This window comes from Corylus avellana, chromosome ca10, assembly GCF_901000735.1.
Source record: "Corylus avellana chromosome ca10, CavTom2PMs-1.0".
NCBI classification, from domain to species: Eukaryota; Viridiplantae; Streptophyta; class Magnoliopsida; order Fagales; family Betulaceae; genus Corylus; species Corylus avellana.
Window position 1 is genome coordinate 10577504 of NC_081550.1, and position 22284 is coordinate 10599787.

Sequence of the window (22284 nt, forward strand, 5' to 3'; positions counted from 1 at the left end):
AATAAGAAAATAATACGTTGACATGGCAAAATATTACATTTAATTGGGACCGACGGGCATTAAATATTTGGGAGAAAATATAACAATAGAGATTAATTTGCCTTTTCGATTAACCCAGGGAGTAGAAATTCGAAAGAAAAAAAAAGTTTAGAAAGTTTTTTATTTTGAGGCGTTGACCTAAGGATTTATAAGATATTAAAAAAAAAAAAAATTTAAGGTTATTTTGTATTTTTGCTTGTCTTGGGATAGAGTCCTGCTATTTGGCTGCCAAGAGTCAGATAAGTGTCTGCCAAAATCTGATGTGGCTTTATTAAAAAAATAAAAAAAGAAATTTGTAGAAAAATGTCTCTCTTCCTAGTTCTGCTAGATTTTTTTATTTTTTTGTTAAATTTTTATGAGTTAATATTTAGTTTTTAATGCCTCAAAATTTATTTTTCAATTTAAAACTAAAACTTAAGGGTGGAAGATTAACCCTTTAGGGATGATATCACTTAAAATGAATTTTATTATCCTAAATTTATTGCTAATACTTCAAATTTAAATTTTTCTTTCTTAAAAAAAAAAAAAAAAAAAAGTGTCTGACACTGAGGCAGCCGGAAATCTCAACTCCTTGGGATATTGACTTTTTTTTTTTTTTTGATAATTTAGAGAGGACGACACGTCACTGCGCTTGAGTTAAAGAAACTAAAATTAAATCCTAACCATCCAACTGGACGTCGGGCAGATCCGGGCACGTTTAGAAAGCATTGAAATCATGGTAAAGCTTAGGTTCGGAAGGTTCGGACATCGGAGAAATTTAAATCAGGTTCGGACACTTGGCTTCGGAAAGCCGTTTGGGCTACTCATTTCAAATTTGGCTTCTTGCTTTCTGTCTCTCTTCTCCTTTTCCTTTCTCAATTTCTCCTTCTTTCTTCCTTTTAGCCCTTTTGAGCGGTTCCTCTTTTGATTTTGCGTCTCAATTTTTTTCAAAATTCAGCAATCACATTAAACTCTCGGGAAGTATATCCCTTGCTCTCTCTCTCTTAAACCCTTTTCTTCTCTTATCTGTAATTTTCATTTCACTTCATTTCTGCTGGGTGTCCCTAGTTTTGCGAAATTCCTCGCTAATTTTCATCCGGGGTTCAATTTTTCTTCATAATCATCACTATTTTGGATTTAAAGTTTTGGGTTTGAAGTGGATTAGATAGATATAGCAATGAAAGGTGAGAGAGTGGCGAAGAGATCGTCTTTGGGAAGCATTATGAGGAAGAAACTTTCCGACATTACGAACTTGCAGTCGCATCCCAAACTCCGGAGCCAAGAAGATGTGCAGGCGGAGGGGATTTCTGCGCCGGATAAGAGCTTCATTGACCAGCTGCTTAAGGTACAATCTTGCGTTCTTCCTTGCTCTTGATTTTATGTGATATGTGGATGCACTTAGTGGCAGTTTCTGTTGTCGATTTGTGAACCAGGAAAGAATCACTTTTCTCAAGCTTATCGCGGAGAGGAAGTATCCTTTGATTGTTGTCTATATTGTGTTTTATGTTTGGTTGCTGAAGAAAGAAATTAAATGTTTCAAGTGTACTTCTTTTAAATGTCATTTTAGCTACCGACTATTAGGAATGGGTTTTCCTTGATCACATTATAACAGTAAAGTAATCGAAGTAAGTGGAGCTGAGTTGCAGAAACTGCGAGTCAATTGTCAGAAATTGCAGCTGCAGAATTGGAACCTTGCTCAATCAAACAGCCATATGTTAACGGTGTGCATGGTTTTTGCTTAAACTTTATCTTTTAATCTCACATCTAGAATTATCTAATTCTCATTGATACGACCGCATTGTTGCTGATTGTGCAGGAACTTAATTTAGGAAGAGAGAAGGTAAGTTTGTTTGAACTTCCGACTCTATATATAGAAATTCAACTACATTGGTTGTAGGGTTTTTGCTTTTCTTTCGTGTTTGAACTCCCAACATTGCTTATTTCAGCTAAAAGCACTTCAGCATGAGCTTGTGTGCAAGGATGCCTTACTTAAAGCAAGGAATATGGAACTCGAGGTTAGCTCTTGTATTCTAGCCAGTTAGTATGCAATCAAAATAGTTTGCATGCAGTGGACATAAAAGAGTAAAAGTATATGTATTATACATAATGCTATTCAAGAAACAATCCGAAAAATCTTATAAAAACGTGCTGGAGCTGTCACTATTGGAATATTTTCTCTTCATAGGAACTTTTTCCGTTTCGTTGATAAGTGGCATCATATATATACTTGCTGATCTTATTGGACCCCTTCCAATCAGTCAAGCATCACTAATGAAAAATTCTACGATTTTACTTCAGTTGTAATGGTCCTTGACTAAATGGCATCACCTCCCCCTTAAGTAAGGAGTGCAGGGTGAGGTCTTGGTTTCCATCTTATATGGTTGTGTGAATTGTGTCCTTACCTATCAACACATTGCTTTTTTAAAGGTGTTTCCTGGTACTAACCTAAAGTAAGCTAGAATGAAAGGAATTCCAACTAAAAAAAGGCGAAAACCCTGCCAACCTTATCTTTGACGGTGGGAGTTTGGTTCCTATTATTTCCTCCCAACTATAATAATTATGTGTTCCAATTTTTCATCCTTGTCTAGTCCATGCAATAGCAGTTGCCTTTATCATCGAACTGGAATGGATGTTTAATCCAAATGAGTTTTGTGTCACTTATTGAACTAGTGTCCTGCCAAATGCACTTGAAGTGTCAATTATCATCTATAATTATCTTTTCTATTTGAACATCTACTTTAGTGTCGCTTCGCCTGGATAGTACCAAGTATCAACTCTTATGTATTATTTTTTTGTTATTGATGCTAAAAGAACTTTTTCCTTCAATGATTGGTCACTTTAAAGCTGTTGTATGTAGATCCTTTCTCCTTTAAACTTCTTTAGAATACCTCTCTAGATGTTCAATTCGATATTATCACTTTCTTTTGGCCTTTGCCTACAATGTCCTCTTTAGTGCTCATGAACACAAGATTTTGGACACCACAGATAACGATACCAAAATGGTATCAAAGCAAGCAGAAAATAAATGAACATAAAATTTTGGAAACAAAGTGGAAACTTTTGAATAACTCTTCAAAAGAAAAACCATTTTGGGGTCAGTAACCACAAGGATTCAACTATAGAAGACTTATATTACAAACTAGTCAACTTACAAAACCTTTGTAATCCTAGACCCCGTTTGCAACCTCAAAAAATGACCAGTTTGCCTCCCACCGTAGTGGCTCCAGAGCTTCTGGCTTTCTTTCGACAAGAATCTCCTTTATGAATGAACTTGTCAGCTGCAACCTATAATTTTAGTGGCTGAAGCTTTTCTTTCTATGGTTTAATTGACAACAAACAAGGAGGGGTTTCAAGTTTCAAGCTCAAAAGTGTTTAAGATTCTCCAAGAATGATAAACAATAGCCTCTCTTCATTAATGAAAATCATGGCTCTTTAAGTTTATATAGGTAGGGTGAAACTTGGCATTTAAAAGTCAAGTTGACTAACAATTAAAACTGTATGTGGCCGGTTCGATCGATCGGAGGTCAAGTTCGATCATTTGAACTATGATCGCATTGATTCAATCGAACGAACTACGATCGAAGCTCTCAGGTTTTAATATGGAACTTGATGTACATCTTCAATTGAATGAATTGTGATTGAAGTCTTCAAATATTTAATTCCATCCTTTTTTTGAGTTGCATTTTACACTGACTCAAGTTCTCAACCCTAAACTAACACCTACAACTTAACAACCCTGCTCACATGTTTTGGTACTAAATTTGCCAACACTAAAACCCAACAAACTCCTCATTTGGCAATTTTGTGACAAAACTTACCAACAATTACAACTCAACAAATTATAAAGTAATCCTATTCAAACCACTAAACTAGGACTACTTTTAAATCATTGATGAAAACCTATCATCCTGAAACATACACAAACACATAAACAGCTTAGAGAACAGGTAGGGAACATAATCAGATAGACAAATATTGATCATCTATGTAATAAAGAACACACATATCTTACTATAAAAAAGAAACTCAAATAACATCACAAAAGCATACATATATAGATGTCAAAATCAACAATATATCAAGTCAATACAAAGAACGTCCATGTCAAAAATATCAAAACAACTTATATAGTACTCCCCCTAGGTCCCCCAACCTACCCCCATTTTTTGTCACAAAATGACAAAGGGAAAGTTACACAAAAAATCAGGACTCATCACGATCAACACCCTGGTGATTACAGAGAGCACAAATGTTGAGCTCCATCAAGGCCATATGCTCTCGCATATGATCCAAATGCCACCCCACTTGAGTCGCCTAATCTCCTATTTGATCTACTCGATCTAGACGATGTAAATTTGTATGCTGAAATGGATCCATCAAGGTCGGCTTTGTAGAAGATGGTCCGACTTGCTTAGTCAATTGAAAAGCCGTTTATGATCCGTCAGTTTTAATCACACAATCTTAACAAGCAATTTGAACAATGATTATGCCAAAGACCATAGATAACGATACCAAATTCAAAGCAAGTAGAAAATAAATGAATACAATATTTTGGTAATGATGCGGAAGCTTTTGAAGAACTCTTCAAAAGAAAAACCACTCTGGAAACTAGCCATCCCCAAAGGAATCCACTATAGAAGACTTACATTACAAACTAGTCAACTTACAAAACCTTTATAATCCTAGATTGAGCTTGCAACCCCCGCAAATGACCTGTTTGCCTCCTACCTCATTGACTCCAAGACTTCTGGCCTTCTTCTATAAGAATCTTCTTTAGGAAATCCACTACAACCCAGAACTCTAATGGTTGAAGGTTTTCTTTCTGTGGTTTAATTGACAACAAACAAGGGGAGGTTTCAAGTTTTAAGCTCAATGGTGTTTAAGATTCTCTCCAAAAATAATGAATAGTGGCCTCTCTTCACTAATAAAAATTGTGGCTCATTAGGCTTATATAGGAGATTTTAAAAGTCAAGTTGGCTAGCATAAAATTGTCTGTGGCTGGTTCGATTGATCGGAGGTCAAGTTTGATTGATCAAACTTTAGGGTTTCAGAGATTGCATCGATTTGATTGAATGAACTATCGTCGAAATTATGATCGAAGCTCTTGAGTTTTAGTATGGAACTTGATGCACATCTTTGATCAAATGAAATGCGATCGAGCCTCTACGGGATATGTATGAGAACTGCTACACCATTTTGATCGAACAAACTACAACCGAACTTGCAATTGAAGTCTTCAAATCTTCAATTCCAGCCTTTTCTTGAACCAAATTTTACATTGACTTAACCCTAAATTGACACCTACAACCTTACAACCCAACTAACATGTTTTGACACTGAATTTGCCGACATTAAAACCTAACATAGTTAAATGAGTAAATGCAAACTCAAATGATCTTATGATCATTTTTAGCTTTATTAAACTACCAATCTGTACCTCTTAGTACATTTTGTTATTCTTCCAGTAACACAACTCTCTCATATTTGACTCCTATGACAATCATAAACACTACCCCTAAGTAGGCGAGATGGAAGGGAATCTAGTATAAAAGGAAAAAATATAAGTAGACAAAAACCCAACTCAAGTTGGACCTTCTGATTAAATGTTGCACTTGAACATTATTATTGTTTGGTTTATTAAAAAAATACTCTTTCGTTTGCAGGGAAAAATGGATCTGAACTGTAAAAAGACTGTCTCTAAGGTGTGTGAGTTAATTTTCTCAGTTATATTTCTGCTATATTGTTAGAGCTCTTCCAGTTCTTCACACTAACATTATTTTTTCTTGTTTATTTTGTTGCCTGAAGGTAGGAAAAGAGGGAGCAGAGCAGTTATTGCTTGAAGCTAATGATGATGACAAAACTCGTAATCTCAACAGAAGGCGCACCACAAGAAGTCGATGTAATTTTTTAGGACATAAATGGCTCTTCATTATTTTAAAATTTTTTTTTTTTCTTTTTAGGTATAGTTATTAACATGTGGCACTTACAAATTACTTGCAGCTATGGGCCCTTCTACTACATACCAAAAAGTTGTAGAAAAAGAGAAGGTTGACAATAAAAGGTTAGTTGACATTTAACATAATACCTTAATATATATCTTAATTGTGCTCTGTATCTCATCAGTCTGGCAAACCTCTAGCTAATCATGTGTCCTATGCCCGTAGTTATTTGATGTTGGCATGGGCTCACCATTAATATGTGATGGATATTGGATGCTCCTTAGGTATTGCCAAGCATATTACACATAAACAAAGCAACACATAGTAATTGTTCTTCTTAAAAAATAAAGAAAACGGAAGAAAACAAAGCTATTGCAGCAGGTTATTGACCGTGTTCCTGCAGCAAAGCAACAACTTCTGTTATCATTCCTTTTTATCATCCACTTCCCATTAATTGAAAGAAAAGGATAAAATCAATCATGCCTGTCTTTCCTTTGTACAGGCGTTGTTTGAGGAGGCAATCCGCTAGGTTTAAATCCCATGAGAGGGAGCCGGCCGAGATGTTATTCGAGATTGAAGATGCAAAATATTCAGTCAGTCAGTTGCTTGACAATCCTATACATGAAGATGGCGTTCCACTGAATTCATCTATCAGAAAGGAAGAGGAAGGGGAAATGTGTATGCAAAGAAATGAAGGACAAGTATCACAAAGGTCTTCAATTGGAAGACCATTGCGGAAAGCTGCTGAGAAAGTTCAATCCTACAAGGAAGCTCCTATCAAAATTAAAATGCGCAGGGCAGGGTGATCCAATTCTGTTCTATTCTAGTCCCCCTCCATGCCAGTGAGTTGAGCAAGAGTTTTTAGGAACTGGCATCATCATCATCATCATATATTTCCACATCTTTCTTTGTCCATGTAAGTTGTTGTATGGTTGTTTTTGCAAGTGTTATTTCACATTGTTGTGCTTATCTGTTTGTTATTTTTCTTGTAAAATTTGTATATCCAAACGAGAAAGTTATGATGATTGTTTTATTTATTTCATATGGTTACTGCTTTTCTTTTGTTACTGTTCAACGCAACTAAATTCTTAAGTTCTTCCAAATTGCATCATATAAGACAGAATCCTAAACTGTGCATGCTTACAAGCTTCCAGCCTCATGAGTAGGCAGTAGAAGGATGAACCCCTAAAAGTCAAGGGACATTGATCATCTGAAGCTGTGTGTATAGGCATTAAAATACCGAGTCACAATTATCTTACAATATTGATGTGACAGTTTTATCGAATTTTTGGATCAGTTGTTGCTATACAAAAAATCAATGACTAATTGAAACTGTCGCATCTACATTATAAAATAATTATGTGATAAAAATATGGTATTACTATAAAATACGGAGTCACAACTATCTATTGGGTTCTAAAAGTGCAGGAATCTTCCAACTAACCCAAGATATTTGTCCAATTTGTTTTTGCTAAAGGTCCAGCCCATTTGGTTTTGCTGAAGAATGTGCAACAATGTCATATGAGCCATATTTATCCGATTAAGTTTTTTGTTTTTCTTCTTCTTCTTTTTTTTACTGTATTCTACCTAATAGATTTCTTCATATTTTAACCATTAATTTAGAATTTAATGGTTGATATTTTACCATATTAGCCCTTACTACTTTTAAAATATGAATAAATATGATAACTGTTAAAGTGATAATAACGAATTGAGATCTCCAACAATTTAAATAGCATAGTAAGAGAGCCTATACGCAAACCATCTACTTGAGCAAGTGGTTAGGCAATTAAAAATTTATTTGAAGAGGTGAATTCCATACGAGCTCTCTCACAATATATTGTCCAAATAATTTAGGCAGCAAATTGCTGGGATTACAATCTGATAACAACAATTAAGTTGTTAAGAGTAATAACCGCTAATAACCGGTAATATGGAAAAATCCCAACCATAAAATTTCAAATCAAGTTACTAGCAATTGCATCAATCATATCATATGTACGAAAAATTAAAGCGTTTAGAGAATGTATTTATTTATTTCAACGACAATTTTTTTTTTTTTCTTCACGAGTTGTTTTCTTGTTTTGGTGAGACCATGAGAGGATGAGTTGTTTTCTGAATTGGCAGCGGAATTGTAGAGTCATGTGAGATTGTGGTGAGTGGTCAAGACCACAAAATCTTCAATGCCAAAATGCTTTCAATAATACCACTTTTCTTCATCCAACATGCTTCGCATAGTACTCCTCTATACAAAGTAAGAAAGCGTGTGGGGCCATTCTTTGCTTGGAGTCTTTTTTTTTCCTTCTTCTTTTCTTTTCTTTATATTTTAATTACAATGCATCATCAAAAAATTATTATATTCGGTACGCAAAAATCATGCGTACCCCCCCGCATTTCAACAATTCCAGATTATGAACGATTGGAATCCATAACAATTAGCTGTTTAAAAAGAATATGATAGTTTATGTAGCCTATAAGGCTTTAATGTGTAAATGTATGCTATATGTCGAACCATCTTAATCTTCGTATTTATTTTATTTCCTTTCATTATTATTATTTCGCTTTTATATTTATGATATTATCTGTTTCTATACCTAGCCATCCGAATAGGAGAATCAGATCAAAGAGCCAATTCTTCATTTTTAAAAGGGTAAAATTAACATTTCACTTTTTTGGAACAATTTCACCCTTCTAAACTAAAAGGGCGGGCGGGAGAGGATCCTTCTCATTGAATAGATGACGCTCAAAATTTATTTAGGCAACTGATGTTGTCATGAACAATTTTGCTATTAATTTAGACAGTAAATGAGTGCGGATCTCGGACAGCCAATTTGTGGGTGATGGACAAGTGTATCAAGTATCAGATTTCACCTGCATTTAAAAAAGGGTGGATTTTTTTGGCGAGTCCCGTGAGGTATGAGACATGGCGTCCCCACAACTCCAACTCCAAACACCCAAACATCATTTTTGGTAAAGATACAGAAGACACCAGTGGACCACGTGGCACAATCCAACTAACTCTAACTACCAATCACAACCCTCACATGCAAAGCGGAGAGTAATAGGACAAAAGGGGCCGTCATTTTTTATCTACTTGGAGACCCCAAAACCGCGTGAGATCACGGTTTCGACCTAGAAAAAACAATAGTGATTTGAAAGGAAGTGATTATTTCACTTCAAATTTGGTTATTATGGTTAAACTTTATAGGATCAATTTTATTTTCTCTTCTTTCTTTTTTTTTTTCATTGAATATTGAAAATTAAATTTAAACTTTAAGATTTTTTTATAGCGCCTAAGCGTGATGTATATGGAAAATACTAGATATCCAAAGACTTTTTTCTTAAAAGTTGTACCTAAATGATGTATCACCATCCTATGATTTGGTGACACACTTATTAAAATAATAAATCTCAGAAGATAGTGACATATCATTTGAAAACTAACTTTTAAAAAAAAAAAATTGGGATATGTAGTATTCCTCGATGCATATAACCCAACCAGCAAGGAAGAAGGCACGCATTTATTATATCTTTAAAGAGTAATGCTACATATTATGGTCCTATTTAAAATTACGTTAAAAAGTTTTAAAAGTAATTTTAGTATATGTTTTTAGTAAAAAAAAAAAAAAAGGTTTGAAACTTTTTTTTTTCTTAAAAAGCCTAAAATTACTTTTTGAGAGAAGCTTGAATGTGAAATATTTTTGTTAAAAAATCTTTTATGATTTTTCTATACACAAAACTATATTTTCAATACAATTTCAAAGAGGCTATACCCTATCCCACTCTCATTCCATTGAGCTGATGTGATAGTGTTCATCAAACATTAGTTCAACTCATATAATATATATATTCCAAGGCTGATAGACCGTATTTATCAGCATTTAAAACAAGAGTGTAGTATATAGCATGATTCATCTTGAAATTGAACGTATGCTAACCGGACCACATGTTGTAAATCAATTTGAGAATTCTACTTATTGATGTGGTATGTATTCATTTGACAAAACTTTTTCCATAGTCCTATTTGTTTTTTTTTTTTGTTGTAATGTGATATAAAAGTAAGGAATGGCTTGTTTGGGTGTGCGTTTAACATTCAAAAAGTATATTTGAAGAAAAAAAAAATTACACATTTGGTAAAAAAAATAAATAAATAAAAGCACTTTTAAGTGTCCAAAAAGTTAAAACGCACTTTTGGTAAAAGCTTAAAAATGAAGTTTTTACGTATTGCCAAAAAAAGGTTTTTTGACTTAAAAGCTCTATTTCTCAAACGCAATCCCAAACATGCTCTAAATATGTGTTAAATAGCATTTTTGACTATTTGTTGTTTACTATTGATTTAGGGTGCGTTTGGCATTACGATTTCATAGACAAAAATGTGATTTTAAACCAAATCGCAAAAACTAGATTATTTGGCATTACATTTAAAAAAATAAAAAATAAAAAAAATTGCAATTTAAAAACGTAAAAAATTGGCGTTTTCAACTCCCAACAAATGAAGTTTTTTTTCGAAAACGTACAAATTTAAAGGCTACGCTAAGATTTCGCAAAACGCTTAACTATATTTTTAAATATCACATTTCAAATCGTTATTTTAAATCACACTTTCTAAAATCACAAACCCATATACACCTTAAAACAAACAAAAGAAACTGTTGTGATCGTTAGAATGGGAATGTTGGCACACAATGATTTTGGAAAATAATATAAATAATCAATAAAAAGATATAAATTAATTAAACAAAACTTAGAGGGCCGCTTGGGATTCCATAGATCCTATAAATAATGACATGATTTGAGATGGAATTGACGACCCACCTAAAGAGTAAAGAGGCCTATTCTATTTTCTTGTTTTAGTTTTACTTGTGTTTTTATGGGCCCCACGCGGTTTAAACAAAGTTGTCATCCATTATTTATTTTTTTATTTTTTTTATTATTATTTTTTTCTGGGTTTGCGCCGACACGAATTAGCCGTTAGGACCCCACCCTTTTTTTGGTTGAAGACTTTGTAACTCGTCCGATTCAAACTCAATCTACCTATATTCGAACTTGATGTAACCCCAACTATATAATAAAAATAGAGAATGTTTAGAGGATCAATTTTATTTTTATTTAATTGAAAACATTAAGATTTGGAGAATCTTGTATAGTATCTATGTTACAATTTGTAGGCTTGCTTTTATAGTAAATATTATTTTTCATATCGTTTCTTGGGGGAGTCGGTTTTAGGATATGTTGATGTGTTTTTCACACGCCATCCCAATTGATAAGATGTGATTCAAATCTAAAAGCCTACCTCACTCCAAATAAACAAGGGGAGAATGATTTTGATGTGTTCTCCATACAATTGCCTAGCATGTTCGTTAAAATTGTTGTTTTTGTCTTTTATTTATATTCTATTCTAAAAAGATAAATTAACAATTTTATATATATATATATATATATATATAAAGAGTTTTTACCTTTATGTCATACTAGAATAATTTTTTTTCAAAGTAAAAATTAAATAAATCCACGGAACAATGCATATTCTATTTGTCTTGTAAAATGATTCTAAAATTTTGTGTTTGATTTCAAGATTAATGGGAAGCTATACTTAGAGCATTAACAACCACTACCATATAGCTATAGCTATTTTTATTCCTAAACATAAGAAAAATATTATTAAAAAAAAAAAAAAAAACCCACAAAAAATCACTTGCATCAGCTTCCGTATAGGTTTCCTAAACATTGGGTACGCTAGAGTGCTACCTAATGCAGAGGGAAGCTCTTCCCTATCCATTATTTTAACACAAATTATTTATCTCTCATTTCTCATCTCTCCTTTTTCCTTTCATTGTGGGCAGTGTTTGAATTTTGTAAAAAATGTGAAGGTAAATAAGAAACTTATATTTTGTAAAGAAATAGTATTATTGGTATAAAAATAAAAATAAAAAGTAGCGGAAACTATTGTAGAGTGCATTTAGATAGGGAAATAAAAAGTATTTTGATTTCTTAAATTTAGAGAAAATAAAAAGGAAGCTGATATGAATGTTCTTTATCTCTCTCCAACTATTACTAATTAATTTGTAATATTTCTCAAATTTTAAAAAGTTTCAATGTCTCTCCAAACTACCTGGTCCTTCAACTTAACGCTCTTCTGTTATGATTTTTTGTTTGTTAAATCCAACAAAAAAATAAATCACATACGGTGTAGGTGACTTAAAATATTCATTATACCCATTATCAATTATATGAAAGTATAATTATGTTCTTAGATTAAAAAAAAAAAATTCATTGGCCATGGAGACCCATGGAAGACTCACAGCTGTGGGTTTAAATGGTCAGAGACCCATTGTGCTTATTTTTTTTAAAAAAATAATTAATAATTATATGATATCGGAATGTTATTATCATTTTGAGTCACGTGCTTCACACATGACCCATTTTTTATTGGATTTAAGAGAAAATCTTAATCGCGGGGGCAAAATGAAGGGACTATATATATAAATTGGGAAGACGTTGCAACTCTTTTAAAGTTAAAAAGAATTTGTAATTGGATGATAATTTAAGAAATGGTAAGTATATATAGTTTTTCCAAGATTAATCAATAAGCATCTTTGCATGAAAAAGTATAGGAGTCAAAGGAAAAAGTGAGCTAAGGTTAGAAGGGTATTTCTTTACTAAATATATTTTGGCTTTGATAGAAATGATTCCCTTAACCGTCCCAAAAAGCAAGTCGTTAATTCCTTTCAAGAACCTTGTGTTTCTTTACCGACCTCATTGTAACTTTAGAATGCTTTTGAGGCAAAAAGACTTATAGTTAACTCCCTTTGTAAACAAACCACTTTCCAAGCAATGGCCTCAGATGCTACACCATATATACATACACACAAAAACCATCTCTTTAATTTATTTAAGATTTAAAAATAAATAAAAATTACTTTAAGTGATTTTTTATATCAGTCACTTAAAATACGTTACGTCAACCGATGTAAAAATGTGAAGATTAGTATTAAATTGGTTTAAATCGGGATTGACATAGAATGTTTTAAGTGATTTCACATGATGATGTCAGTCACTTAAAACAAGTTGCATATCTGAAGGACAACGTTACTTTGTATAATCTAAATGGGAGACATTTAATGCATAAATTGATGAGTGAAGCAGCTAGTTCAGGTGATTTCTGGGGACAAATTATTGCAAAGAGGACCTAAATATTGAAACCCTAATTGATACATGTTTATGGCAATTCGGACATTGCAACCATAGTGGAGCCTCTGTAGGCTTACAAAGAATTGTGCTGTCCATGTTCCCAACCAGATCATAGTCCTTGCTGCATGTCTTGATTGAGAAGGCATCAAAGATACGATAATGTGGGGTCCAACTCTAAGAATTATAGAATGGGTCCTACCAAAAGTTTATGATGCCTGCATACTGAGTATTTTTTTTTATTTTATTTAATGTATTTGATACATTTATAGTGTAATAATATGCTGATAAAAGTGGTCTTGTAATGATATTGTCTTGTCTCCTCTTTATGTATGTAAGGATGACTTTACTGAGATTGCTACATTCTCCAATGAGCAACTTGATGGATATCTCATTTTTTAATGCATATTTTACCATGTCTTTAAAAGGTTTTAATTAATTATAATTCCTAGGATTAATTATAACTTAAGTATGATTATTATCATCATAATCATTCTTCAAAAACATGCCGGAAACAAACTAATATTTTGATATTGAAGATAGTGGGCGTTGGAGGCGAAAAAGAAACAAGATACGATGATGCCATTTTCTTCTTAATTTTTTTTTTTTTTTTTTTTTTTTTTTTGCAATTTCTTTGGATAAAAAATTATGTAGCATCATAAATTTATCTATCAAGAAGATTGTCTAATCTAGGATTAAGATCTTCTAATTATTTTAAGATTACTCGATGTGGAGTTCTTAAAAGCCTAACTATTACTCTAATTTTTTTAGGATAACTCTATGGTGGAGTTCTTAACATTTTAACTATATATGACTTCTATAAGGAAGTGGTGTAAACCCATCCCTTTGTGCCTACCAATCATCAAGTGACACCTCAGCATTTTAGAATAAACCTAAATTTAAGGAAAAAACACTATCACACCAGATTATTCCACATAAACCCTAAAAAATCAATTTTATTTAAAAACAAAAAAAAAAAAAAAACAAAAACAAAACAAAACAAAAATTGATGGGGTGGTTAGGCCCGGCCACCCCATGGTAGGGGGTGGCTCGTGCAGGCCACATCTAGCCCATATTGTCAGCCACCCCATGGGCTGGGGTAGTTTCACTGGACACCCCTAGGCCATGGGGTGGACGGCGAGCCACCCCATGGGAGGAGGTGGCCGCACAGGCTACATCCAGCCCATCTGAGGTAGCTCCCCGGCCACCCCAGATGGGCTGGGGGTGGCGGCTGCAAATATTCTTTTAAAAAAAAAAATTAATTAAATAAACCTAAATAATCTAGTGTTTTTGTTCTTATTTGGGTTTATGCAATAATCCTAGGTGACAGCTTCTTATTGGTAGGGACAAAGAAGGTAGTTTACACCACCTCCTTATAGATACTCTTACCGTAAGAAATGTTTTTATGAAAAACTATATTTAGTCTCCTTAAACTTACACCCAATTTATAATTATCTTTTATACTTTAAAAATTGACAATTGACCTCCTCAAATTATCACATGAATTCAATTTATCTCATTCATTAATATTTTCCGTTTGATTAGACAGAAAGTGAGTCAAGTGACTCAAATTATCCATTATACTTCTATAAATAAATAAATAACTGTAGAAGAAGGCTCACATGGGTCAGGAGACTCATGACAAGGATAGTCTCCATGACTAGAGAAGATTTTTTTTAAAAAAAAAATTAAAATAAAATAAAAACATAAAAAGTTAATTTAAGTGTATAATTGTATTTTCAAATGTTTGATACGAGGCATTTAACGCCCTAGCTCTCAAAAGAGAACTAGATTGTTAACTATATATGTGTTGCCCTGAAATTTTGAGAAATATATATTAAAATCACCATTAATCAAATTTATAGAACACCTACTAATTTTAATGGCATGGAACATTTTCAGAAAAATTCAAATATCAATTTTGGCTTTTACCTTATGATTGAACGTTCGCTCATGAAGCACTAAACGTTCATTGAAACCCTAACATTGAACATTCCCCTAGAGACCACCGAACGTTCGAGGAAAAAACCCTAAAACCGTAGTACAACGGTACATTGAACATTTGAGATTAATACACCAAACGTTCGATGATCTTTGAAAAGCAAATTCAACTTAATAGCCACATATTTCACCATCACCAACCCCTATAAATATACCTCCACTCGACCCTTCAGACACCACAACTTCCCCATCATGCTGCACCTCATTCCAATTTTTGAAGGAGAAGGAATTCTTAGTGATAGAAATGGTTGATTTTGGTTCAAAACCATCCTCTACAAGGTAAGATTTTGACCCCATTTCATTTTCCTGTTATTATGTTCTGCCCACATGATTTGACACGCATCATACAAGTTTTAAACCTACTTTAATAGTTAATAGAGTTTCTCTTATCTAGAAGAAAATGGTTTTCTTAAAAAGTCATGCAAACACCATTGATTTTTAAGGTTTGACACATGAGCATGATTTACCATATTTATGTGGATTTATTGGTGGCCATGGTTGGAATAGACATGGGTTAGGAATGTGTCCTAGAGTTTTTGCATGCATTCTTTGTTCACCGAACGTTCGCCCCTTGGTACTTGAATGTTCAATCATCTTAAGACTGAACGATTATAAAATTATATAGGTCAATGATAACCAAACTCATTTAACTAAACGATCAGACATTTCAACCCTAACTCATTAATTTTGTATTGGTTTGTGCAGTTTTGCAGATCATGTCAAAAATTAACAGTCTTAAATATTGCGAATCGAGTTCGGGTCATGTTGAGGCTTGGTTATAAAATTATATAGGTCAATTTTAACCAAAATTATTTAATTGAACGAGTCAGACCTTTCAATCCTAACTTGTTAGTATTGGTTTGTATTAGATTTATGGATCGTGTCCCATCAATTTCTTGAAAGCATTCCCAACAATATGTGTTTATTAGTACTATTTAGTAACCCTAGCCCATGTTTCACCCTTTTTTCCTTTTATATATCAATCAAGGTGTGTGAAGCCTATCAGCAACCGCCATGTGTATATAAGTGAAAGCAACCTAAAAATCCTGAACAAATGGATAGAGCACATGATAGAGGGTTTCTTCAAGTTGAAAAAAAGGAAATCTACTAGGAGCGGAGGAGAGTGATGCTTCAATCTGCCGCTTCCTTGCTAAAATGCCCTAGGGCATCACACATCCACATGCACCTCTTAAGTGTACGAAAAAGAATAAAACGCGCCTCGGATAGGACATAAAGGCGCGGCGTGAGGCGGGAGGCGTCCCATCCTCTTTCTTTTTGGAATCGGATTATTAGCTTGGATTTTTCCCTCCCCCTTTTTCGTAACTAGAAAACTAATTATTTAATTAACAAATAAAAGATACCAAACAAATCCCTACTTGTTTTCTTTTCTTTTATCATAAAAATGAAGAGGCAACGCAATACACACACCGTACACGTGTCTATCTCCCTTAGAAAGCATGTGCAATTTGTTAACATTTTTAACGAGTCTTGAATTAGTCAAATGGAAGGCTCCCCTGTTTCCCTTAAGGAGGACTTTATTGTTCAAAAGGGGTCCATCAACTTTCTTTGTGCAAATACTGGTGGGAAAGTTTGGTTACCAGCTCCTTTTTCTGACCAAATGCAACTATTTCCCCTTGACTCATCCATATTTGAACACAATCAAGAGAGAGAGAGAGAAGGGTTGAAATAGATATTTCTACCCATTTCAACCCTTCTCTCTCTCTCATTCTCTCTCTCTAGATAGGTGGTTGTAGGGTTCTATAATGGTAGGAGTCTATGAAATGCACATGCAGGCACTCCACAAGTCAAAAATGAGTGCCATTGAGAAGATTATTTATGAGTAAATCATTCCCATCTTGTATTATGCTTCGTCAAAAAAGACATGCTATATATATTGAAAAGTTTCCTACATTTTCCAACACTTCCAACACTTGTATTCTTGTGTATGTCAAAATTATCATCTTCTCAACCTTTCTCTAGAATTACTTTGATCTTCGCTGAACGTTTTTTAATAATGATTGATCAAAATAGTCAATTAAGACTGTCACATCAACATTATAAATTAATAATTATGAGATAAAAATGTGTAACTTTGTTTGTTTTTCGTGCTCTCTACATTCTATGCTACTTTTCTAAGATTATCATGATATTAATATAATCCAAATGCTGTTCTAAATTTGAACTTTGGCCTTCTATTTACTATTTCAGTGAGATGATTTATAATTCTAGAGAAAGAAAAAAAAGTAATCTCGTACATTAATTAGTCAATCTCGTGTAGTAATTAGTCCCATGTCCATTGAATAAATAATATATATAATTTAATGATTAACAATATTTGAAAAAAAAAGTCCATTTTAGAGATTTTAAATATAAAAAAGTAGATATATTATTTTTTTAGTGGGGCTGGGTATATGGCCTAATAAACTATTAATAATAAAAAAATATATATACTTGTTCTTATCATTAATGTAAGTGTGAAAAGTAAAAGTAAAAAAAAAAAATGGATATTTTTTACAAAAGAATCTTTCACCTCTTAAGCTGGAGATGGAGAAGATTGATTGGTTGTCAAGTTGAGGGATTATTCAACGGAGGGAAGAAAAATACATGAAACACGAGACGACGGGTAAAAGTAAGATGATTCAATTTTTTAAGCTAAGAAAACAAAAATTCTCTCGAAATTCTAAGTAAAAGTTAAAGGAGTCTACCTAATATTAGGTCCATATTATTTTGACACGACTTCATATTATAATATTTGATAAATCAACGACTTTTTATTTATTTATTTAATTAATTAATTAAAACTAAGCCATTATCTTCCACATCATTCTAAGGAAAGTTCATACATAGCCCTCTCGTTTACAAGATTATTGGGCAAGGAATTAGCATTCGGCAGCTCTAGCTAGGCGGTAGAATAGCTGCATAAAATTCAAAACTTCTTAGCTATAGGCTAAAATTTGGTACTTCCAAGTCGCAGTTCTCGGCATATTATAATTAGAAGTATGTTATTTAGCAGATAGTAATTGCTACACGACTATTATTTAACTTATATGACGTGATAATAATTTTTTTTTTTTTGTTTTTTTGACATGTCTGTACAAGAAGGAGGAAGAAGAATTCGAACTAGTGACTTCCGCTTAATGAGACGTGATCTTCAGTCGATTGAACTACTCCTTAGAGATAGTTATATTACAGACAGTTATATACGAGTGTATTAAATTGCATTACGTATGTAGTGATTAAACGTTGGGATGATGGCAAATGGTAGAAGAAGGAAGAATCAAATAATAGAGGAAGAAAAAAATCAAAGGGAGTCGTTCAAATTGAATCAATTGCAGAGAGGAAAATTAAACAAGAAAACCTTATTTGGATTTATTGGGAAAGGCAGCCCACGTGTGAGAAAAATCAACGAATTATAAGAAAACTTTGCTTGGTCGATCAAATCATCTTATGCTGGAAACTGCTGTTTTACATCTCAATATATAATAAATAAAAAAGAAAAAGGCAAGCCTAATATCATATGTACATATTAAGACTTTCAGAAGATGCGAGGATGCTGCCATACAAGCCAGGAACAAGAAAAAACTTGAAAAAAGAAAAAGGAAGAGGTAAAAAAAAAAAAAAACCACACACACAAATAGCCCCGTAAATTACTTGGTTGACCCTGCTGCCATGGCCAATACGGTATGTATGTTGGGTTCCTATATGAAGGAGAACTTCCCTTGTGCTAGAAATCATTTTGATTGGACAAGATATAAAGTGCTCATAAGTCTTGTGATTAGAGAACGTGGGCTCATTTGACAATGTTGTTTAGGATAATTTTTCATTTTTTCTTTTTTTTTTTAGCAAAAATAAAAAAATAAACAAAAGTATTAGCAAACAACTCAAAATGCAAAATATTTAAAAGCAAACTTCATATTTATGTTGTGTTGGGGATTGGGCTTGATATGCACACCCATCTCATTATTATCACTACATCGAAGGCTCATTGGGCAGGCTTGACTGTGATTACCGATCGGAGATCGCATCTAAATCTAATCACCTGAGAGTATGGATAGAACTTCTAGTGAGTCGGCTAGCACGACATTATATGTCATGTTCTTAATTGGACCTACGGTTAATGTGTATCTTTGGACAATTTGCATAGTTAGGACAATTCAAGGCATTGCCACTCCACACACGTTATGCGACTATACTTGGATGCAATAAGGGTCCCATCAGTACTTTAAAAACAAGTCCAGGTCTTTTCCAGTGATTGAGATTCCGAGTCAACCTTTCAGCTGATCGAGTTTTATGGTTTATGAGATTTCCTAAGCTCTCCCTACTAGGTTACCGATCAAACAATTGTGGCGGATCAAGGGGCTAGACCTTCACTCCACTTCTTAGATCAATAACTCGATCTCATTAGTCGAAGTACCAGCAAGTAGAGGCCCAACATATTTAACTCACCATCTCTCAAGCCACCAAATGTCAAAAAAAAGCATGCGTTACATCAGAGCAATTTAGTCCCGAGCCCCTCTCAGCCTACACAGACAGAGTACATGAAACATCCTATTATCGACACATGGCATTTAGTCACTCAATATCCTAATCTCGATTTGCAAGATATGAAGATCTACCTCGCTCGATGCACTATGACTATAAACATGCAAAAGAAGGAACTAAATAGAGGTATGCAAAAATGCATCCAAAACACTTATTTCTTTCCATTTAAAATGAACACCATGCTAACTTAGACATCAGAGGGTCTTTAACTCCGACTGAGAATCCCTAACCCTTTCTCTGTTTCACAGTTTGTAATCCAAACCATTTAAACAACACATCGATCCAACTCCTAGTGAAGGTTTGTCAAACTGGTCCGTTCTTCTTGGATCAGAAAGAAACTATATATCCCAACATGTCGCATCACAACAAAAAAAGTCTCAAAAACTATAGCTAGAAAAGAAAAATGAAATTAAAAAAAAATAAAATCAATAATCATCGGTCCTCTTATGAAAGTGAAATGACAACGCCGTATTGACTGAAAATTAGAACTAATAAATGATAAAGAAAAAAAAAACAAAAAAAGGGAGAAGAAGAAGAAGTAGAAAATGGGCCAAAGTCTCATTATATTTTCTGCAATTTACAAAGACCATTAAACATATTATTAAAAAAATGGATATATATTATTTTTAAATATTAAGTTGAAAGAAATTCTTTCAACTCCTACTTTGAAAGAAAACTTTGTCTATATATATATATATATATATATATATGTGAAACTGTGAGTTAAGTTGGAGAGAACGATAGTAGGATGAATTGGTAAGAAAAGAAAAAGCTAAGACTAAGAGTATCTCTATAGGGTAAAGGTGAGACATAAAGAAACTGGTTGCTTACTCCCGCTTTTATCGCCGATATACGATTCCCCGCGCTTGTTTGTGCATATAAGACTCTCGGTAAAAAAAAAGAGAGATGGGGAGAGAGAGAGAGAGAGGGGGATAGGATATAGGAATCGGTTTACTAGGCTTTTGGCATTTTGCGCTTTTGTCCAACCCTCCTCCCCTGAGTGAGAAAAAGCAAGAGAGCAAGCAAGAACAGTGACAACAAGTACTTGTTATAAGAACAGAAAGAGCCACTCAAAAACCCCCACCTCCCTCCCTCCCTCTCTCAAACACCCCCCCCATATGCTTGTTTCAATTCCTCAGTCAAATCATAGGAACATGGACAACCAACGCAGTCCTCTTCTTAGCTGGGGGGCTTACTACTTCCAAGGAAAGGTAAAAAAGGTTTCTTCTTTATTCTTTATTATGATGTTTTGATGAATTAATTGTCTGGATTTTAATGGGGTTTTCTTGTTTTTTCTGTTTTACAATGCCATTTGAGAGGTAATTTATTCGTGGGTGTTGTCTGTTTTGATGATACAGAGTATGGATGAGCTGAGAAGTTCCCTTCTGTACACTTCTTTGGAGCTTGAGCAAACGAGATTGGCGGTTCAAGAGGAGCTTAGGAAGAGGGATGATCAAGTACTTAATCTCAAAGATCTGCTTAGCAAAGCCATGAGAGAAAGAGATGAAGCGCAAGAGAAATGTCAAAGGCTCCTCCTTGAGAAGATCCTACTTCAACAACAACAACAGCAGCAGCAGCAGCAAACGGGTCCTCTTTCAGGAATTTCCAGCATTGAAGATGAACCCAGAAGAGGAATTGACTCCAACAATGGCTTCTCATCGTCAGATTGTGAGGAGAGCATTGTTTCATCTCCGATTGTTGAGCCCATTCCAACACCCCAATTGCCTCCTCCACCGCCAGAGCTAGTCCCTGAGAAGCCATTGCCTGAAAAAGGTAAGCTTTTGCAGGCAGTGATGCAAGCCGGTCCACTTCTCCAGACTCTCCTTCTGGCCGGACCACTTCCCCAGTGGAGACATCCACCACCACCACTCGAATCCTTTGAGATTCCACCTGTCACCATTCCTTCACCACCACCACCACCACCACAACTACTCCGGCAAGACATTATTGGTTGCAGCACCCCCATCAACTGTGGCATCAATAGAAAAAGGGTTCTTTGTGAAGGCTCTGATTCTCCTACAGAGACCAAATACCAAAGGCTTGTTCTCCAATGACTTACCATTTCAGAGTACTCCCCATATTTTCATTATGCTTGGAATTTAATACTAGTATAGGCTAGCAGTTGTACAGAGGGTTGTTCTAGAAAAGAAGCCATCCCAAGTTTTTTAACTCATTGGAGAAGAAAAAGAGCTTGCTCTAGGGCCTAGGCTGCTTTCTGCCCGTTTTGGGTGGGGAGATTTTTCTCTCTTTTTTCTTCAAAATTTTTAGTTTTGCCCATGATTTGATGGGGTTTGATTTCTCTGAAACTGTTGTGTGATGTAAACTGTTAACTTTGGTAGTAGCTCATTGTGTGTGGGCGTATGCGTATGTGTGTGACTGCAGAAGAGAAAGGAATTACATCAAACATTAAGATGATGGGTGTGGAGTTGTTAGGGTAGGGAGGGTTGGGATTGGTGTGGCCAACAACCAAGAAGGTCTTTGGAGCCCTGCTTGTCGGGATCAGTGGATCCCACAAATCAGAATCAAGATCTACTACTGTTGTGATGTATGATTATATTAATGGAAGTATTGATTATTCATTTCTAATCTCATCTTT

The 22284-nt window shown here is 34.1% G+C and overlaps 2 protein-coding genes across 2 annotated transcripts; both read left to right on the top strand.

The window, feature by feature from the left end:
• Positions 1–904: 904 nt before the first annotated feature.
• Positions 905–6974, top strand: LOC132164364 (SHUGOSHIN 1-like). Its single transcript, XM_059574869.1, has 9 exons — positions 905–1363; positions 1452–1489; positions 1631–1739; positions 1835–1858; positions 1965–2033; positions 5682–5720; positions 5824–5917; positions 6019–6079; positions 6460–6974. Exons 1-9 carry the CDS (start codon positions 1196–1198, stop codon positions 6761–6763), a joined length of 906 nt encoding a protein of 301 aa, XP_059430852.1. The 5' UTR covers positions 905–1195; the 3' UTR covers positions 6764–6974.
• A 13613-nt stretch (positions 6975–20587) lies between these two features.
• Positions 20588–22268, top strand: LOC132164198 (uncharacterized). Its single transcript, XM_059574635.1, has 2 exons — positions 20588–20899; positions 21047–22268. The coding sequence occupies exons 1-2, from the start codon at positions 20807–20809 to the stop codon at positions 21740–21742; spliced, it is 789 nt and encodes a 262-aa protein (XP_059430618.1). The 5' UTR covers positions 20588–20806; the 3' UTR covers positions 21743–22268.
• Positions 22269–22284: the final 16 nt, after the last annotated feature.